The sequence below is a fragment of the Tachysurus vachellii genome, chromosome 26, assembly GCF_030014155.1.
Source record: "Tachysurus vachellii isolate PV-2020 chromosome 26, HZAU_Pvac_v1, whole genome shotgun sequence".
NCBI classification, from domain to species: domain Eukaryota; kingdom Metazoa; phylum Chordata; class Actinopteri; order Siluriformes; family Bagridae; genus Tachysurus; species Tachysurus vachellii.
In genome coordinates this window covers 5,612,701-5,631,338 of record NC_083485.1, presented here as the reverse complement: position 1 = coordinate 5,631,338, position 18,638 = coordinate 5,612,701, and the positions used below count along the sequence as shown (strand labels likewise).

At 41.1% G+C, this 18,638-nt stretch overlaps 1 protein-coding gene across 7 annotated transcripts in view; it reads left to right on the top strand.

Annotated features, from left to right (window-relative positions):
• specc1 (sperm antigen with calponin homology and coiled-coil domains 1) overlaps positions 1-18,638 on the top strand; it is a 73,632-nt gene that overhangs the window by 20,954 nt on the left and 34,040 nt on the right. For 6 of the 7 annotated variants that reach the window (XM_060862583.1, XM_060862582.1, XM_060862585.1 and 3 more), the window contains one exon: positions 14,912-16,452. In XM_060862583.1, coding sequence (XP_060718566.1) covers positions 14,912-16,452 — 1,541 coding nt within the window. Of the gene's footprint in view, positions 1-2,107; positions 2,453-14,911; positions 16,453-18,638 lie in introns of those variants that run through there. The other variant, XM_060862587.1, reaches the window with a different exon arrangement.

The following is an 18,638-nucleotide window of genomic DNA, read 5'->3' as shown; positions in this document are numbered from 1 at the left end:
AGACTTACCTTAGTGTTTGCAAACAGATCCACATTCGTTCCTCTGCAGGTTTTTCACATTAGTTGGGCACAAGACCACCGTGTCGGCACATCCTCTATCCGATATATAGGCAGCTCTTAAAACATTTAAAATCAAAGCTTGCTTGACTGAACTCACCATCTCTTGGTTGATGTAAAATGCCACCATGGAGTTGTCCATCTGCACCATTACGTGTAACCCAATTAAGGCTTCCTGAATACTTCTGCAAGATTATCCACTAACAATAATACATGATGTGCTGCATTTTTAGCTGCATCAATGTCACACCATGCCACTTACCTTATGGGAACGCCTTAAAGATTAATGCTGAGGCATTCTGAGCTTCCAGTCATAATTGCAGCCCAAAGACACTGACTGCTTCTCCACCTCGTAGTAGAAAGAGTGTTTGTCCGTGTTTCTCTGCCATAGTGACTAATAAGAAGGATACGGAGCAAGATGACACTGCTTAGGCTGTGTATGGAATGATGGGAAATCTTGTCTTGGCGGGTGTGCAGTCGTACATAGGCATGTGAACGCCTCAAGCTACCAGTGATTGTACTGTACTATATGTCTATATGTCATAAAGTGCTGCAGAAATCAGCAGTGTCATAATCACCTCCTGGGATCATGTTTACTGATCATGCAGACAAACATGACTGTGGCACAAGCTTACAAGAACACAATTATACACCCAAACAAATGGCACAGAAACACACACTCCCAATTAATGAGAGTGTGTCAGTCAAACACAGGCTTATTGCTGGGCTAAAATGTAATAACAGTCATTCACCAGTCTAATTAACAAGGTTAAATACTGAAAGAAATCAGTCCAGGTCCTTTTAGGATGTCGATTGGTTTTCAATGCACTTGAAGGGATTTTTCTGTTGGTGGTTATTTTTTAAACGGTTCCAGTAAATGAGAAATGTGACTGATAGAGAAAGAGAGAGAGAGAAAAAGGAAAGGGGAGATAGATAATCATGAGCAAATGAGAAAAAGGAAAAGAACGGGGGACGGATGATCTGCAGACAGCAGCATCGACACGTTGCTGTTCTCCAGCCAGCATACTTGCACATCCTTAATGTGATTAAACAAAGAGTTTTGCCAAAAAGCAGAACCTGACACATTTTAATAACAAAGCATGGAACAGAGAAGGCGCTTCATAAATAAAGGAGATAAAACTGTGCAAACAGAATTTGGTTGAAAAAGAATACGTTGCATGGACAGAACTGATCTTCTCTTCATCCTCAAGGGAAAAGCTATTTCAGGCGGCAAAGTCACATCCGTGTACCTTCAGCTTGATTTATTTTGTGGCTTTTACGCCCATTAATATTTTACTCGCATGCATTCTGAATGAGGAAAAGAGGGATGGAAGATCATCTCTAGGACTGGGAGAATGCCACAAGGATGGCAGCACAGGCATTTGTGGTAACCACCAGGCTCCTCTGTTTCTTTCTTGGCCACCTTGAAAACAATGTCCTGCACTCTGTGTGTCTGCGTGTGCGTGTGCGTGTGTGTGTGTGTGTGTGTGTGTGTGTGTGTGGGTAGGCAGAAGAAAGTGAGTGTGCCAAAGACCAACCCTAATCAACCAGACTGCCTCCCCAGCAGAATGGATGGATGAGGTCAGGACAGTTCACATTTGGAGGAAGAAAAGAGAACGATCCACCATCAGGAGCCTGACAGAAAGACAAACAGAAGCCCCCCCAGCCACCCCCTGCTTCTTTCCTCTGTTTCACTTCATGTCTTTCCATCACTCCTTCTTCACACTCTCTGTCTTGAAAAAAAAAAAGTTTAGGAAAGTGAACAGGACAGTGAGAGATGAAGAGTGCAGGGAAAAGAGACTAAGACTGCAGGGAAAAGAGAATGGAGAAAGGCGGAGAACAGTGACTTAAAAGGATCAGCTCCAGGACGGACCGACTGACCTCAAGCTGAAGCCAGCAGAGAGAGGTAAAATAAGAGAGGGAGTGTGTTCGTGTGTGTGTGTGCGTGTGTGTGCATGTGTGTGGCTCTGACAGAGGAAAGCCACTCCCATTGTGTAGCTCTGTGTGCGTGTGCACGTCTAATGAATAGTCACAACACTGCTCCTGCCTCACTGTGTCATATGAGAGAGAGAGAGAGAGCGAGAGAGAGAGCGAGAGAGACTTGCACTGGATATGGGAATTTTGCTCTCAGTGACAGCCGGACAGCAGAAAGGAAACAGAACAATAAAGCAGGGAGCATCTGATAACCGCATGCAGGACCGGCTTAGAACGTCTCCCCGGCACTGTGTTTGCTCTCTGATGGATTAGTGCATATTGTGTTTGTGCGTGTGTGTGTGTGTGTGTGTGTGTGTGTGTGTGTGTGTGTGGGGAAAGACAGACAGACGAGTGGAGCTGATCTCTGTGAACAGACATAGCCATGGGGAACCACGCAGGCAGGGCAGAGGAGCCAGAGTCAGGTCTGAAACATTGCTATTTATTTGTATTTGTCTTTCCTCCTTTACTCTGATTCTGATTCTCTTTCCTCGTTTGTTTTCCGTTATTGACCTCACTTTCGTTTACTTCCCCAAAAATATTCCCCAGGTCCATATTCAGCCTCCGGGTATTATAAGTATCGACAGCCTCTAATATTTCACGAACATGATACGTTTTTTTTCCCTTCTTCATCCCATTGTGTGTACACACTCTCAGGTGCTGATCACACGGCCTCACGTCAAACTAAACATGACTAAATAACAACAAATACGCTCATCTTGACAAGAGGGATTTGTTTACTTATGTCTTATTAGATATGTGTGAGGTATCAGAGTGCAAGGGAAATATATCTGTGTGTGTCTGTGTGTGTGTGTGTGTGTGTGTCTGTGTGTGTGTGTGTCACATTCTGACATTTCCTTAATTGCCTTGATCGACTCTGAACATAAAAGAAAACCCATTTCCATTTCATAGGATTGTTTTAAATGGCTTTGTTACAAATAGCATTTAAGCTTTAATCATATTCTTTGACTAATTGAAAGCATTTTTTTCTATTCTAATTAGCAATTGAAATAATCATCGTATTAGACCATTTCAAGCTTGAAATGAGTGGATAAATGATCCAGAAAGAGGTCAAAGTGGTTATAGTTCATTTGCCTTTACATTCTTTCTTTATTTATTTATTTGTTTGTTTGTTTATTTATTTATTTATAACATAACATGCTATGATTTAATTTTTTCCTCTGCACGTGCAAGCAGATTGATATATTTACATTTTTCCCAGCTGATTTGCTTACTCGGGTATTTCATCATGAAGGCGACGTAGGGAGCTTCCTACAACGGGTATGAAACAGCCTCCACTCTCCTGTGAAAACGGCAGGGTTTTTGATGTAAAACAAAATTTAGTTCAACAATTATTCTAAGGGATATTTTAGGGATTACAGGAAAAAATAATACTGTAAGTGTGCACACTCTTAAACTAATACTGTGTCTAAGCAGCTTTTGGTTTTATTACGCCAATCCTGCAACTCAGGTCACCCAACAGTCTGAGTCAGGTCTGAACTTTGGTTAGGACATTTAAAAACATTGATATTAGAAAGAGAGAGAGAGAGAGAGAGAGAGAGAGAGAGAGAGACTTTATTGATCTAATGAGGGGAAATTCCTGTTAAATCAGCTTAGTCAGTTACAAGATATCTCACACACACACACAACATAGATATTCTTTTAGTTACGCCATTTCTTGTTGTTTTTTTATGTGAAAGGTGAAATTCCTTTTTATCTTCAGCTTATTAGTCAACATCTGAAGGTTTTCGCATTAAAATCGAGTGGAATTTGAAGCTATTCTCGATTCATTCTCCCTTATTAAAAGCCCCAGTTTTGGCCAGCGCAGCCACCGGCCTGATGCTGCCACCACCGTTTCCTTTGTTTCTAATGTTGCGATTTTTGGTTTTATTTATTTGTTTGTTTTTACACCCCTGTTTTGATTGACAACTTTCAACAGGTGAGATTCCATGCATACTTTGTAAGCTCTCTGACCCCCAGTACTGAGGAAACCAAGGCGGCATGATGATCGAATGCGACTGGTTCGTTCTAAACACAGCCGCATCCCCAGGAATATTAAACGGTGCCCTAAAATGTTTCTGGTGTGTGTTCAGACCTTTTATATCCATTGTACATGAATGCTGTGTGTGTGTCTAGGTGTCTGGGTGTTAGTGAGAAAGAGACTGTTAATCTGTAGTCTAATGAAAGAGTGGCTTTAAAATGAAGCCTTTGTGGTGTGTGGGGGGTGGGGTGGGGTGGGGGGAAGCGGTGTAGGAGGTGAATGAAGTGGTTTGTGTGTAGCCTGGTTGTGAAACATGGGATCACAATAGCGATTTTATCCGCCATCAAGATGGAAAGCCCATAGTGTGTGTGTGTGTGTGTGTGTGTGTGTGTGTGTGTGTGTGTGTGTGTGTGTGTGTGTGTGTGTGTGTGTGTGTGTGTGTGTGTGTTGTGTTCTCCGCCAGCATACCACAACACACAGAAAAAGCAGAACACACACATCACATTTTAAGTTCAGCATCATCACAACCTGTTCCTCCGTTTGTGACTACACCACTAAATTACTAACTAAACTATAGTTCTCTTTGATGCCACTTGATACATCGACAGCAGTTCAGTGCACAACGTCGCTTCAAACTGATACTGCCTAATATTTTCAATCACAGCACGTACACTGCCTGAGACTCACTACGATCACAACCTCGAGCACAAAGATGACATGGGAACAAACACCAGCATAATTCATTCATATTGCTGATATCTTTTACTGACTCTCGAATCGTTCAGTTTCGGAGCCCACCGTAGCATCAGATTCCTTTTCTTGGCATGGAGCGAAACCTGACGCGATCTTCTGCTTCTCCGGGCTCATGTTAATTCAGTCTGCTTTTCAGCACAAGACTAAACCAAAAGAAATCAACAGAAACGTCTCTCTTCTGGACTTACAGCTTTAACATTAAGCGTGTATGTGTGTGAGTTCATCTTTCACTCTCTCTTTCCCCAGTTATGGGGCATAAAATGTCAGTGGGAACATCAGGATCGGTCAGTCGTTTTTTTGTCCTGTCACTGATACTAAGCAACAAGTCATGCACTGCATTTAAATAGTGTAGACTTTTATTCAGTGAAGTAATCACTATGATTTTCCAATTTCTGGCACAAAGATAGCACGTAAACACAAGCCTAATTAGTTCAGCTTTCAAATAACACAAACTGACTTTAAATTCCACTGGTGTCTGACCACTACACTTTTGGGCTCTGACTCATAGCCAGAGCATTGGCTGGCCTTGTCTCCACTGTCTCTGCATGTTGCGGGAAGTAAGAGGGGGGGTACAATGTTTAGAGGGCTTAACACCTCCCTAGCAGGAAACAGCAGCTCCCCTTTTGTCCTTGTATCACTTCAAGAACGTGAATCATTTCCCTGTTCCACATGTGAGAGTTCACCAGACCTGCATAATCAAATAACATTGCTGTTAGCTATATACTTTACACTCCAGAGCCATGAAAATAGTTTCCTTCCATTTCTAAACTGCTTCTGTTGTTATTCTCGTGTTTTATGTGTTTGAGCGAATTTATGAGACATATTTTGCTTTAAAGCAAATAAGGTTTAGAAAAGTAAAGAAATGGATCTAGTGCCTGTGATCAACAGTGCTGGAATATGGTGCATCAGTCTGTTCACAACCTATTAGGATACAAACTATTAAAATAAATAAATATACCAGCCCATTGCTTCTTTATATGTTTATCCAATAAAATGGGTGAGTAGAACGAAGAGAGTTGTACTTTCATGATCAAAAAATGTTTGAGGAAAGTTCAGCAGTGTCTGGGCTTGCGTTGCCCAAATGTTTGAAAGTCTGTGTAATGCTAAGTTCAGCTGCCAAGCGATTTTGTCGAAGGGGGGATGTTTGCAAGAAGGTTCTGATAGTGTTGCGTGAGCTTTTGGTGATAGTGACGCATTGGAAGAAGACACAGACAATAAGGCGTGCTTGGCACTGTGTGTGCATTTAGCACACTGAAAAAACAATTCTTTCCAGGGTATCAAATCTTCATGTCAACACAGAGAAGAGAGAGATCTACTGTGGATATTTGTGGCCCTGAGCTTTGTTGAAGCATTTGGGGGTTTTGTGCTTTTTTTTTTTTTTTTTTTAACTGAACACATTAAATGTCTATTCAAAGGTGCTCATTTGATCAGAACTTGATTCTCTTTATTATGAGCATTTTGCAGGTGTTTATCTTGACAGATTGGTGGAAGAACCATCAACAATTGATCTCCATCCACTTTCTAAGGAACACTTGTACACTTCTTCTGCCCAGAAAACCTGACTGGATGTTTGCCACATGATTGGGTGATTGGGTGAAACATGCAGTCTATCACATACTAAAAGAAAAGTGTTATGATGTGATGTGTAATATGATATTGTATTTACATACCCCTTATCTGTCGAAGATTGACGGTGGTATCGTCACGGCGTGCGTAATGCATGCCGTGTACACCTTACATCATTTACAGTGGAAAATACCAGAAGTTGGTTAAGAGTTGGAAGTTGCAAGTATTAGCTTGTACTCTGTGATTTTTTTTTTCCCCAGGATTTTTTATCGATTTTTATTCATGCATTAATTAATTATAAAAAAAAGGCCAGAATAGCAGTAAAACTGAAGTAGGGACTATAAATGTGGTGAGTTAGTCGGCAGTAACTCAAGCTCATTGTGTAACTACAATGTAGAAACTACATGTGCGTGTGCTCTGTGTTGAACAGCAGCAGAGATTTCCTGAAAGTCCCATATTGCAGAGGATTCCTGCTAGCCAACACACGGTGGCGTACGTAAACAGAAGTCTTTATTGCAAGGGGTATTTTCATGTTCATGCCATTTCCCCCTCTATTTTCAGGTGACACACACTCTAACCAGCTGCTGTTTACTTGCATTACCAGAACTTTTCATGGTCCAGGTCATTCTTTACTGGCACCGCTGAAATTTCAGCCACTCTCCCAGACCGATTGTTTCATTTGGGGAATATTCTGTGTTCTTTTGTGCAACTCTGAGATACTCCACATGAACTGTGTTTCCTCAAAATACTTAATGACAGCTGCTTTCTTTGAAGACTCATACACTGGAGACTGACACAACAAAGACACGGCATCCCACGGTACTGTATCATCACACAGAAAGAATTACATATTATCAGCATAAACCAGTTTAATGTGGAGACGAACCGTCTATCAGGACCCCACAGCCTTCAGCGGATAAATGGAGAACGTTCACACTCTACAAACTTATTAAGAGTTCAAGCTGCCTTCTATTTGTCAAGGCAGGTGTGTTGTGTTTGAATGTGCCCTTGTCCTGTTTGTCTACGTCTGATGTAACCCAGCGCTGGTGCATCTGAATCCAATTACAGCATTTTTCTTCTTCGGGTGTTGCCATGTTATAAAAACCACACAATGATAACCAGTAAGCCTGCCAATACGTATAAAAGCAGAGCACATTCACGGTAAAACAACCACGTTGTCCCAGCACTCTGTAAAATCTGTCTAGTCCATACACGTGTATCCCTAAAGGGCCGAGCAATGCCGCCATTCAGAAACTTGAACAAATCTTTTCCGAGAGCCTGTTAACCATCATGTTTTAATTGTTCAATACCAATTTACTCCCAGTCACAGAAGCTATGTTATTTCACTTTATATTGATCCTATCAATATATTCTATTGTTTGTTGGTCTCATGGCAAAGGATGCATTCTGTGATTAAATGCCTCGTGTGTTTAAATGGGGTTTATGAGTATATGTTGACTTGCACTGACTGTTATTCTGGGATTTTACAAAATGTTATCCTGATTCTATTTTAGGTTTGTTTTTTGTCTACAGAGAACTAAAATACTCTTATTCTGGTTGACAACCAAGAACATTGCGTCTACCGAGGGACAAACCTCCTAATACCTCCCTGTTTTAAAAAAGGAGACGTTTTTTTGCTTGAGCAGAACGAATGAGTCGTGATACAAAGTGTGCCAACTGCATCTCCATGAAGGCACGGCCTCTGAACTGTAGTGTATAATCTGGTGCTAACTACAATGGACTATGATGCTCATACTGAAAATCCACGCATGGGTGAAGAGTAATGATTTCTAACTGTAAAATTGTGAGAAAAGTTTGGGTTCCAACCCTGACCAGTATTTGTCAGTATCACCCTGAACACTCACTCGCTGTTAAGATCATAGATTTACATATCCATAGAACTGCACCATAGAATCCACAGAATTGCTATATGTTGGAGAATAACCCCACATTTGCTCCCCAGGTTCTCCATACAATTAAAAATGTCTCCCGTTGCAGTCACAATTATTTTAATCTACCACAGTATCACCAAATCTGATAATTGCATGATGCCCAAAGATCAGGAAGAGCAATTAAGATTGAGATCAAACATTTCTTTTTTTAGCCTCCATAGATTTACTCTTACTTTCATGCCAGAAAAAGAATGAGAGAGGGAAAGAGTTGAAACAAACAATTCTGTTTAGCCTCGATTGTTCAGCTAAGACCAAATAAACATGCCTAAGTACCTTTTGTTGGATCTAGAAAGCTTGTTGGATTTTATAAGCTTCTTAAAAAAACGTGTTAGAATTTGAAGTTATGTTCTCGAAGCAGCTAAAAGCCTGTAAACGTGCTTTCTGTGTATTGCAGCAATCTTTTGTGTCACTGCAAATCTGACAATCTTTTCCTTTTATTGGAAATAACATTTTTGTCTTGGCAAATTGTCACTCGTCTTAATAATAAGGCTCAGAGAGAATTGTGTGTGAAAATGATGTGCACCAATATGACTTTATATACAGTAGTAAACAGATCCATCCGCATTTCAGTGGCACTTTTATTGAGGCTGGATTTCCCCCATTGGGAGATTTTGTAGTTTTTATGACGTTAATTTATACCCTGTGTATTGAAAATATTTAACAATGCAAGAATTTGGCTACACAGTTACTGCTGATGTTCTTGTGGCACATCACATTGCACCTTCAGTATGTCTTGTGATAAGAAATAATTTGGGGTTAAATTTTGGCACAATCCAACTGACAAATCAAGTTCAGTTCCCCAAGTTTATTAGGGTTCCTCTGAAGGCATCTGTAAACTTTAAGTAGTATTAAGTTCAGATTTTCTAGACCTTTTGGAGTCTACACACCTTCTTGAGTTATTTTCGCTGTATGTCTTGTTAAAACCTCCGTCTTCTCTCGGATTTAGTTTTTCGGGTGTTAGTGTGGTGCACTTCATCGCTTATTATTCATGTGACTCTTCTTCCTGCTGCCTTTATAATAAAGTCTTGTTGTATGAAATAGGGGGGGCACGGTGGCTTAGTGGTTAGCACGTTCGCCTCACACCTCCAGGGTTGGGGGTTCGATTCCCACAGATATTCCCCCGGGGGTTCGTGCCTTGGGGGTTTCCTCCGGGTACTCCGGTTTCCTCCCCCAGTCCAAAGACATGCATGGTAGGTTGATTGGCATCTCTGGAAAATTGTCCGTAGTGTGTGATTGTGTGAGTAAATGTGAGTGTGTGTGTGCCCTGCAATGGGTTGGCACTCTGTCCAGGGTGTATCCTGCCTTGATGCCCGATGACACCTGAGATAGGCACAGGCTCCCCGTGCCCCGAGGTAGTTCGGATAAGCGGTAGAAAATGAGTGAGAGTGAGTGTATGATATAGTTTGCAGCACCATCATGTATCATGAATATTTCAGATGTGTATTTAGCATGCACTTTATTTCCTTTGTCAATGTATCAATAAGGACCTATGAGGAAATATTGTGTTCACTGACTTCCTCTTCCCCTTGAAGCTTAGTGATGTTCCTCTTGGTCAGGCATCTGAATGACTGCGTGGCTTAGTTGAGTGCCCAGCATTTTAGTTCGAGCACGCTAAGACACTTAACAGTGCCACATACTCAGCAAAAATTACGTGGTGGTTCATCATAGGACGTGCTTTCTGGCTTTTGGTGTTCCACATTGGGAAACAGAGACAGTGCTTCAGTTAGACCGTGAGCTATGGCTAAGAGAAGGTCAAGCCTCGGTTGTCTGTGTGAATTTAAATCTCCTAAACCTCAGACTAAGCACGATTATGAGATTGGACATCAGACCCAGTGTAGGGTTGTATTTTCTCCACAGGGGTTAGTAGTGTGAAATAAATAGCAGTACACGAAGCAAAATAAAGTCTGTGGATTTCTGATAAGCTATGAAGTCACAGTAAATCGTTGTACTTTTCAGCACAGAGGGGGATTGAATGCCTATTTGTGAAGTACACTAAGCAGAATAGTAAAAGAGCTGACTCACTGTGAGGACTGACAGTTTGATGTGTTACTGCTGAGAGCAGTGTAGCTTATACAGGCACTGTGGCAGGCCATTACATGATTGCACACAAGACTGCTATGCAATTTCCTAGACCAGGAACCAAAGGATTTACTCAACAATGGCAAAAGGGAAAAGAAGAAAAATGCTTTGATGTGCCAGCCAAACTCAAACATTTCCTGGAAAATAAGGGTTATCATCAATCTACTGTACATATAATATCTGTGCCAAATAGTTTATGAGTAGATTAAATGAGGAATGAATGTTAAAAGCAGTCAAAGTGTCTGGAGTAACAAGAGGCTCTTGACAGTGTCAAATTCCATTAAAAGTGAAACACACAACGTTATAATAAACTACTAATACAGGATCAACAAATGTTTCAATGCTGCAGACTTGATGTCACATGATGTCACATCCTGCTGCAGAGCAAAGGCAGGGCATTTGGGGGAAAAAAAAAAAAAAAAAAGAGTCAAACAGCTTTTGGCATCTGCATCTGACTTGCCGGGAACGCCTAAGCTTTAGGGAACCTGTGACTCACCTTAGATACTTTTAAAGATTTGTATTTCCACAGACACACTATCGCTTTAGCAGACTCTTGTATATGTCTCAATGAGCTGATACTGAACATCATTTCAACTCACCAAGTACTCTTCAAATTACTTTACATTTATTTACATTGTAAACGTTTACAACAGTTACATTTGGCAGACGCCCTTAACCAGAGACATGTACATTTATCTCATTTCATACACCTTGGCAATTTAGAGTTGAGGACCTTACTCAACGTCCCAACAGTGGATGTATTGTGGAGCTGGGAATTAAACTCGCGGCCCTCCGATTAGTGGTCCAACGCCTTTAGCCACTAAGCTACCACATCCCCATTTACAGTATACAGTTGTAGAAGAGAAGTGATTTATAATTGTCTCTGGTATCACCCAAAAAATTCTCGCTCCTCTTGACTCAATATTCCTCATGTCATCTCAGGTAGTTTTACCTTGCCTCGTTTGCTTCTGCCTTTTTCACTAATAAGTGAAAAAGGCACACAAAACCCGAATTGAACTGAGCAAGGGATGAGGAAGGAACAACATCTTGCAAATTGACTGTGTTTCTGATGGTAACATTTTTTGCATGTTACCACACTGACGCAGATGGAACTTTTATCCTGTTTTCCCCGGCATGACAGGATACAACGTGGAATGGCAGCAGTATCTTCTGTCTCAGTACTGTGTACATGTGTGGAATCTGCTCCAATGTGCTGGCAGTTTTTACTGGCAGGACAACAGGAAAGGGCGACAGCCTTACAGGGCCTAACTCCTCAATAACACGTGGAAAATGGCCTTGTTTGAACTTCCTCTTCTACAGAAGAAGGATTGTAACCATTCGGCTAATTCGTGTAAAGGTCTAAGGAGCTTTATGAATGGAAGCTGGCCTCAAATCAGTGCAGACTGGTAACTCCGTGCAGAAAGCACACAACCTCAGAGGAATTCTTAGCATTCCAGTCCTGTCATGTGCCATGCCACTGTTGCAAGACAATGCTTGACTCATAGCTTCCAGTAGTTGCTTATCTGTATGCACTCTGGCATGCAGTTAATTAGTCCAGGGGTCATTTAAAAATGTACTGTACTCTAACAAACAGGTTATGCAGAGAACCATCCATATCTCCTACTGTACTAAAAGTCCAAACCTCATCCAGCATGAACGACAGATGACTTCATGTCCTTTCTCCATAATGCAGTTACACACATAAATGAAAATATGGTTCAGTATGATACAGTGGTGTATCACTATATTATAAACGAATAATATTTGAAAAGTTATGTCACATGGTGCTTTTCCTGATCCAGTCAGTCAGAAAATGCGGCTTGATTGCAATCGAGAAATTTTGTGTTATTAGCACCAGTAACATTTCAGTCCATGACCATTAGCCATCACGTACTGGGAATCCAAACTAGCCGAAAGTGAAATATTCACTCACCTAACAGCATGATTAGGAAGAGTGTGTGATTTTGTGATTTTGAACCTGAACAGTCGTTCTGTCAGAATCTGTTGATAATCACTGCTAAAGTCATATCGTCATCATACACACTTTTCATTGGAGAGAAAATTTTAAATAAAAATAATAATAAATAATGAAATTAGTCATTACACTCATGTAGTAACTTAGAAAATGATGCCACTCACTGCCTTGTATAAGTCAGTGTCAAAACCCAGTAGCATCAGTGTCCTGCTTTATTCAGATGATGTATCACCATCAAGAAGATGATTTACTCTGTTACACTGGGTCATTAAAAAAAGGAGCCTCCCTCTTTTTTTTAAAGGACATTCAGGACTTTTCGTATTTCATTTAAAGTCTATCTTTTGACACATCCTTAAAATGGTGGCTTTCAGTGGCTGTACAAAAGCAGCTTTCTCATTTTCCCTTTTTGCTTTGTCCTTATTTCCAAGCATTCAGGCCCTCATTGTCTTTCCATGCAATTGGCACAATTTCTTACATTTTGTACTTTCTTTTGCCTTGCACTCATTAAAAAAATACTGTTGCTGTAATCTAACTGTTGTTCGATGCTTCTGTTTGTGTGACTGCAGGACTTACTGTATACTGGTCATGAAGATTCCTGTTACGCCACCCCACAGCCTCAATTTGTCCTCATTCGATAGGTGTGAAACATCTTAAGTGTTACTATGGTTACACTGCTTTTAGATGGGATTTCAAGAGACTAGAACAGGTTACTAGGCATTATTTATATCTGCATTAATATTTAAAAAATTGAATTAGCAAAAGTCAAATTAATTGGATTTTTTTTCCTCTCTAAATACTATTCCAGTTCATGCAGTGGAATAACGATAATACTTCTGAAGTTCTCTATTAGATTTCCCCATTCTGTATATTCTTATTCAGCACAGCTCCTCCACTTGGCTGTAAAAGCTATTACCTTTTTCTTTGTAGTGCATATAAGCCTTATTCGGTTTAAGACCAATGAGGTGAGAATATTTAGAGGAGGAATAAATGTTTTTCAAATGGTAACGTGACAACTACTTCAAATCCGTCAAATCCTGATCTTGAGGAAGGTGTGAACATGTGGATTTGTGGCAGGTTTTGGGTGGCTTCTTATCAAGAGCCTTATGGCTATGCATAGTGATTCACAAAGGTATTATTATTGGTCTTAAGTGTAGGTTTTAAAACCTTAGACTTTATAGACACCTTTTACCACTGCCTTGGACAGGTTTCAGGTCTGCAGCTGAGAATTACTTTTTGTGCTTGACAAAGCATCCTTTGTAAAACTTTGCAGATGTGGTCTATTTGTGTGTCTATTATCCAGCTCCAGTTAGAAGTCATGCTGAGTATATTGAAGATGTCAGCACATTCAACTACACATTAAGATACGTCTCTGTCTTCACATAAAGACATCACATTTCCTCCCAACTACTGTTTATTTCTGTTTAGTCATCATTTCAGATCTCTGTAAACCTATGGTTTGACCTTAGTCCACAGAGAGATATAGACACGTAGCACAGGATAATTAATCAGGAATGCAACATTCTGCTCACATACTTGTCAGAGAAAGCTTGCAAGGGTAAATATTGCTTTAAAATTCTTATAAAATCTATTGCACATTATTACTATTGCAAGCAGGACAACTGATATCACATCCAGCACATCCAACGAAGGTTTACTCTTATTTTGTGTAGTCAATAGTCATCCAATGAGTTGGCACTTTTTGCCCTGAAGCACAGTGTTTTCATTGTAAACCCCACATACTGTTGTAGAACATTCCCTGCACTACAGGAGCTTTGTCATCAGTTTCAGAAAGAGCCCCGTGTTTGTTTGCTGATACTTCTAATGCCAACAGTAAACCTTTCACAATACAACTGTACACACGGGGCTTGTGTTACCCCAAGCCAATTTTATGGGTTGTGTGACTTTCTGGTGTCACTCGATGCTTGTGGTGCTTGTGGTTGAAGTACAAGAGGCAGTGCCTGGTGGCCATTTGAATGCGATGATACAAAACATTTTCTGTCTAGTCACTGGCTGGACTGAATGAATAATGTCTAACACTGATACTTCGAAATGAAAGATGGGATTTAGACCAAGTGACCTTGACAAAATCTCTTTTGAATAGTGGTTAACTAAAAGAAATTGCACTGCTACACTGCAAAAAAAACAAAACACTGGTACAAAACATTGTTCACCCTTTTACCATGAACAGAATGTGTCACATACGGAAAGTTCTATGAAAATTCTTTAATACCGCTGAAAATTCAATAATATTGGCTCCCAGGTGGTGCTCTATCTTTAGGAGATAGAAAGCTCAAATCTCAACGATTGCCTGTAGTGCAAGACAGTTAAATTGTGAGGTCATGTAGGTGAAAAAGAGCAAGTTTCTTCCCAGTAGAAATGCCTTGTTACCTAGCATGAGATGCAATTTGAAAAATGCTTGGTGGTTGGTTTCATTTTGTCTCAGAGAAAGAACATGCTTGCTTTTAAACTTCCTAGCTAGTGGATGGGAATGGATAAACTGGCAAATTAGATGCAGCATTCACAGCTAATCGTGAATTGATCATTCATAATTGATCAATCTTACTTTGTTTTTCTGTAGGTATCCATTCAACCAAAAAGTCAGGAATACCTGCTCCGCGTGACATCCCCCAGACCATTTCCAGAGACCGCACTCCACTAAGAGACCAGCTAAGGACCTCGTCTACCAAAAAGATGATCCCCAGTGCAAGCACATCTAGCTTGTCTGCCCTTGCAAAACATTCCCGCAGTTCGGTCAAGTCAAAGGTAGAAGCCGAGAGTGCAGACAGGGCCCTCCTGGAGTGTCAGGTTAAAGAATTGTTAGCTGAAGCCAAGGCCAAAGAATTTGAGATAAGCAAGTTACGGATGGAGCTGCAAAGGTACAGAGGGAAAGGCTCTCCACAGGAGGCTGGCACACCGGATGGGACGTCAGAGAGGGAGCAAATTGAGTCGAATTCCACAGATACACAAACATTAGTTGAGGAGATGAAGAAGAAGAACAGGTGCTTTCAAAAAGAGTTGTCTGTCTTGCAGCAAGAGAATCAGACTCTAAAGGAAAAGGTTATCCTTTTAGAGAACTCTCCAGTCTTGTGTGATAATACCATTACCAATTCTACATCACTTGCCAGTCCAAACAAACCCTCTCTGAATGGGGTTGTACCAGAGATTTGCAGCACCAAAATGACAGCAGGTGGACCACTCCACGGTAGCCCAGTTAAATCCTCTGTATCATCTGGTAGCGACATTACCAAAGGGTCTCCGTCACCGGACTCCTCCGAGTTTGAGAAAATCCCATTGTGCTCAGACTCAGTCAGTAGCTGCACCAAGGGCATTGCCCCAAGCCTCAAGGAGCAAGATCTATCACTGCGGTGTCTCACAGAGCGCATTCAGAAAATGGAGGAGAGCCACCACAGCACAGCAGAGGAGCTTCAGGCCACTCTACAAGAGCTAGCTGACCAGCAGCAGGTCGTACAAGAACTAACAGCAGAGAATGAGCGTCTATCTGAAGAGAAGAGTCTTTTGCAGACCTCCCTGCAGCAGCAGAGGGAACGTGTTGAGCTCTTGGCACAAAAGAACGAGTCTTTGCTGCAGAGACTCAGAGAGCATGTTCAAAATCAGGAAGTTGAGGCTTCCCGCACATCTAGGGCTGCAGAGCTGGAACAGCGTCTGGCTGAGCAGGTAGAAAGCTCACGCTTTGAGAGGGAGAAACTGGTGGACATTCAACAGCAGCTTACAGGGAGTCTAAGAGCTTTGGAAAAAGAGCATCAGGAAGCAACGGCAGCTGTAAGAGGCTTAAAAGAAGAGCTGGATGTCCTCAAGGATCAGCTGGAAAGGGAGAAGGAGGCTGGAGCAGAGGCAACAAGGCTAACAGTGGAACAGCATCAAGCTGTGGCTGCTCTGAGGGTGGAGAATGAATGCTTAAAGGCCCAGGTTGAGACAGAGAGGCAGAAGGTGTTGGAGCTGAATGCATTCCAGAGTGCTAGCAATAGCACAGAGCTGCAGGCCTTACTAAAGGCTGCACACACAGACAGAGACAAACTGGAGCTTATCTGCACTGAGCTGAAACAGGAGCTGCTGCAGGCTCACAAGGACACAGAGCGGATTCAGGGTTTGCTCAGTAAGGTATGTGTCTCAGCTACCTTCTCCTTGTACAGTAACTGTCTCTCTATCATAGACTCACTGCTTTAAAACATGTATTATTATTCTTCAGTCCCAGAAATACTGGGGTTGGGGCTGTGCCCTCGACTTGTCTACTTCTTGTCACTTTATTCTCAGGTTGTTCTCTAACCAAAATCCATTCTTCGTGCACCAGACTGGAGCAAATTACACCTTTACATTTATTTTCTCCATCCTAACTCTCTAGTAAAATAAGCTTAGAGCTGACACGGCAAGGTTTGGTCAAGGATCACACACTGATTTGGCTACTCAAAAAGTACCAAAAACAACAAGCACTTCAATTCCGTTTTACTTCATAACATTTTTAACTTAACAGTAGACACTGTCTCAAGGCAGCTTTACAGATATCCTGTTCCCCACTGAACAAGCCAGGGGTGTCTGAGGTGTTTGTTTGTTGCAGTGTTGCCTAGCTGATATCAGAGTGACCTTTAATGAACCTTTACTGAACAAGTCAACAGACTAATGGTGGTGTAATGATGGTAGGTGGACAACAGCGACAATAAAAAGGGCACATCCTGCTTAATTACCAGTTAAGTAATAGTGGAAATTGGGGATTTTTCACTATCTAAAAATAGGCACAATAGCAAAAATATCAATACAGCATATCATTTAAGTAAAAAAATTCTCAATGGAAAGGAGTTCTCAGCGTTTAGAGTTTATGGGGTCACGGTTCCTTTTTCCCTGGTAGTTTCAGAATAATTCTAGGCAAACATGCTACAGTTTATGCAATGCTACAAAAACAAAGAGGCTAATAAATTAAATATTGGTACATGGGATTTGATATACTGCACAGCGTTGTTTGGAATTTAGCCTCGAATTTGGCCTTGAGCTCATCACTTGACATGTTAGTCCATGAATGTCTGTTGGACACGATTAGATTCTGCACACACACATTATGAGTATAACTGCACAAACACTTGCAAAAAAGGTATATAACAGTATATGACATGTTTTGGCCTAACAGGTTTTTTTGTAGAGAGTCAGCTATGATATTTTGATTGTCAAAAAGCAAACAGCTCTGTGTCGTCCTTTACTGGATCGATCGGATTTCTGTCTTATTCTCTTCTATTAGATGAGTCAAAGGTTGTTCAAATTCTTCTGTGAAGAAATTTACAGAGGGTCTTCTTTAAATGCACTCTCTGTTATTACCTCTTTTTTCAGTTGCATTGTTGTTCTATTTATATGTTTTAAAGTCCACATCATCTATAAGAATGAAAAGATATACATGCGTGACAGTTATGAGTCCTGTACCTCATAAAACTCATTAGCACATAATAACTGTCCCTCCTTTAGTCTGTCTTCTGACTTAACTGCTGCCAGGGAGCCAAACCCTTCGGCTTGCTCCTCGTTTTCCTTTGGTAGCCGTCAGCGTTCTTTAACAAGAGCGATCCTAAATCCATTTTAGGCTATTAAAAAAAATCTGGAAGCATGTTGAGCTAGCTTTTAGCTTCTGATGTTAAGTTAGATAAGGCAACGTGACTTATCCTGAGCCAGGCCAATTGGGTGGGTACGATCTCCTTTGAGCAAATTAGCAAACAAATTAGAAAAAGCTCAACTAACGTTGAGTAGCTAATAGGACACATATCCAGCATGCAGAACATCGCTATTTTGCATTCATTCAGATTGCTTGCCTAAATGCCTTTTTTATGTTCATACAGCATAAGGAGCTCCACAGAAACACTTGGAGCTTCGCCTAAGCCTTTCCATGGCAGGCGAAACCCTGACTTAGCTTGTCGTACTTTAATTGTGCTAGTTTTTAGGTTTAGATGCAATCAAATGATGCGTCTTGGTAAGAACACGTGTAACCTTTTCACCAGTGACTTTATTTGTTCACCCTAGAAAAGAAACTGATTATAAATAAAGAAAGTGCACAGAGTAACGTGGACTTGGGGACTCTAAAATTTCCCCAGATGTAAATTAGTGTGCGAATGTGTGTATGCAGGGTGCCACACAATGCACTGGCATCCCATCTAGGGTGTATTCCTGTCTCACGCCCAGTGTTCCCTGGATGGAGTCCAGACTGTAATACACTGCCATCCTGCCCAGAATAGCAGTTACTGAAAATGAATGAGTGAAAATAAAAAGAAAAGAAAGAAAAGGAATTTAGGTTGCAACTTTCTGGAGGCGACTAT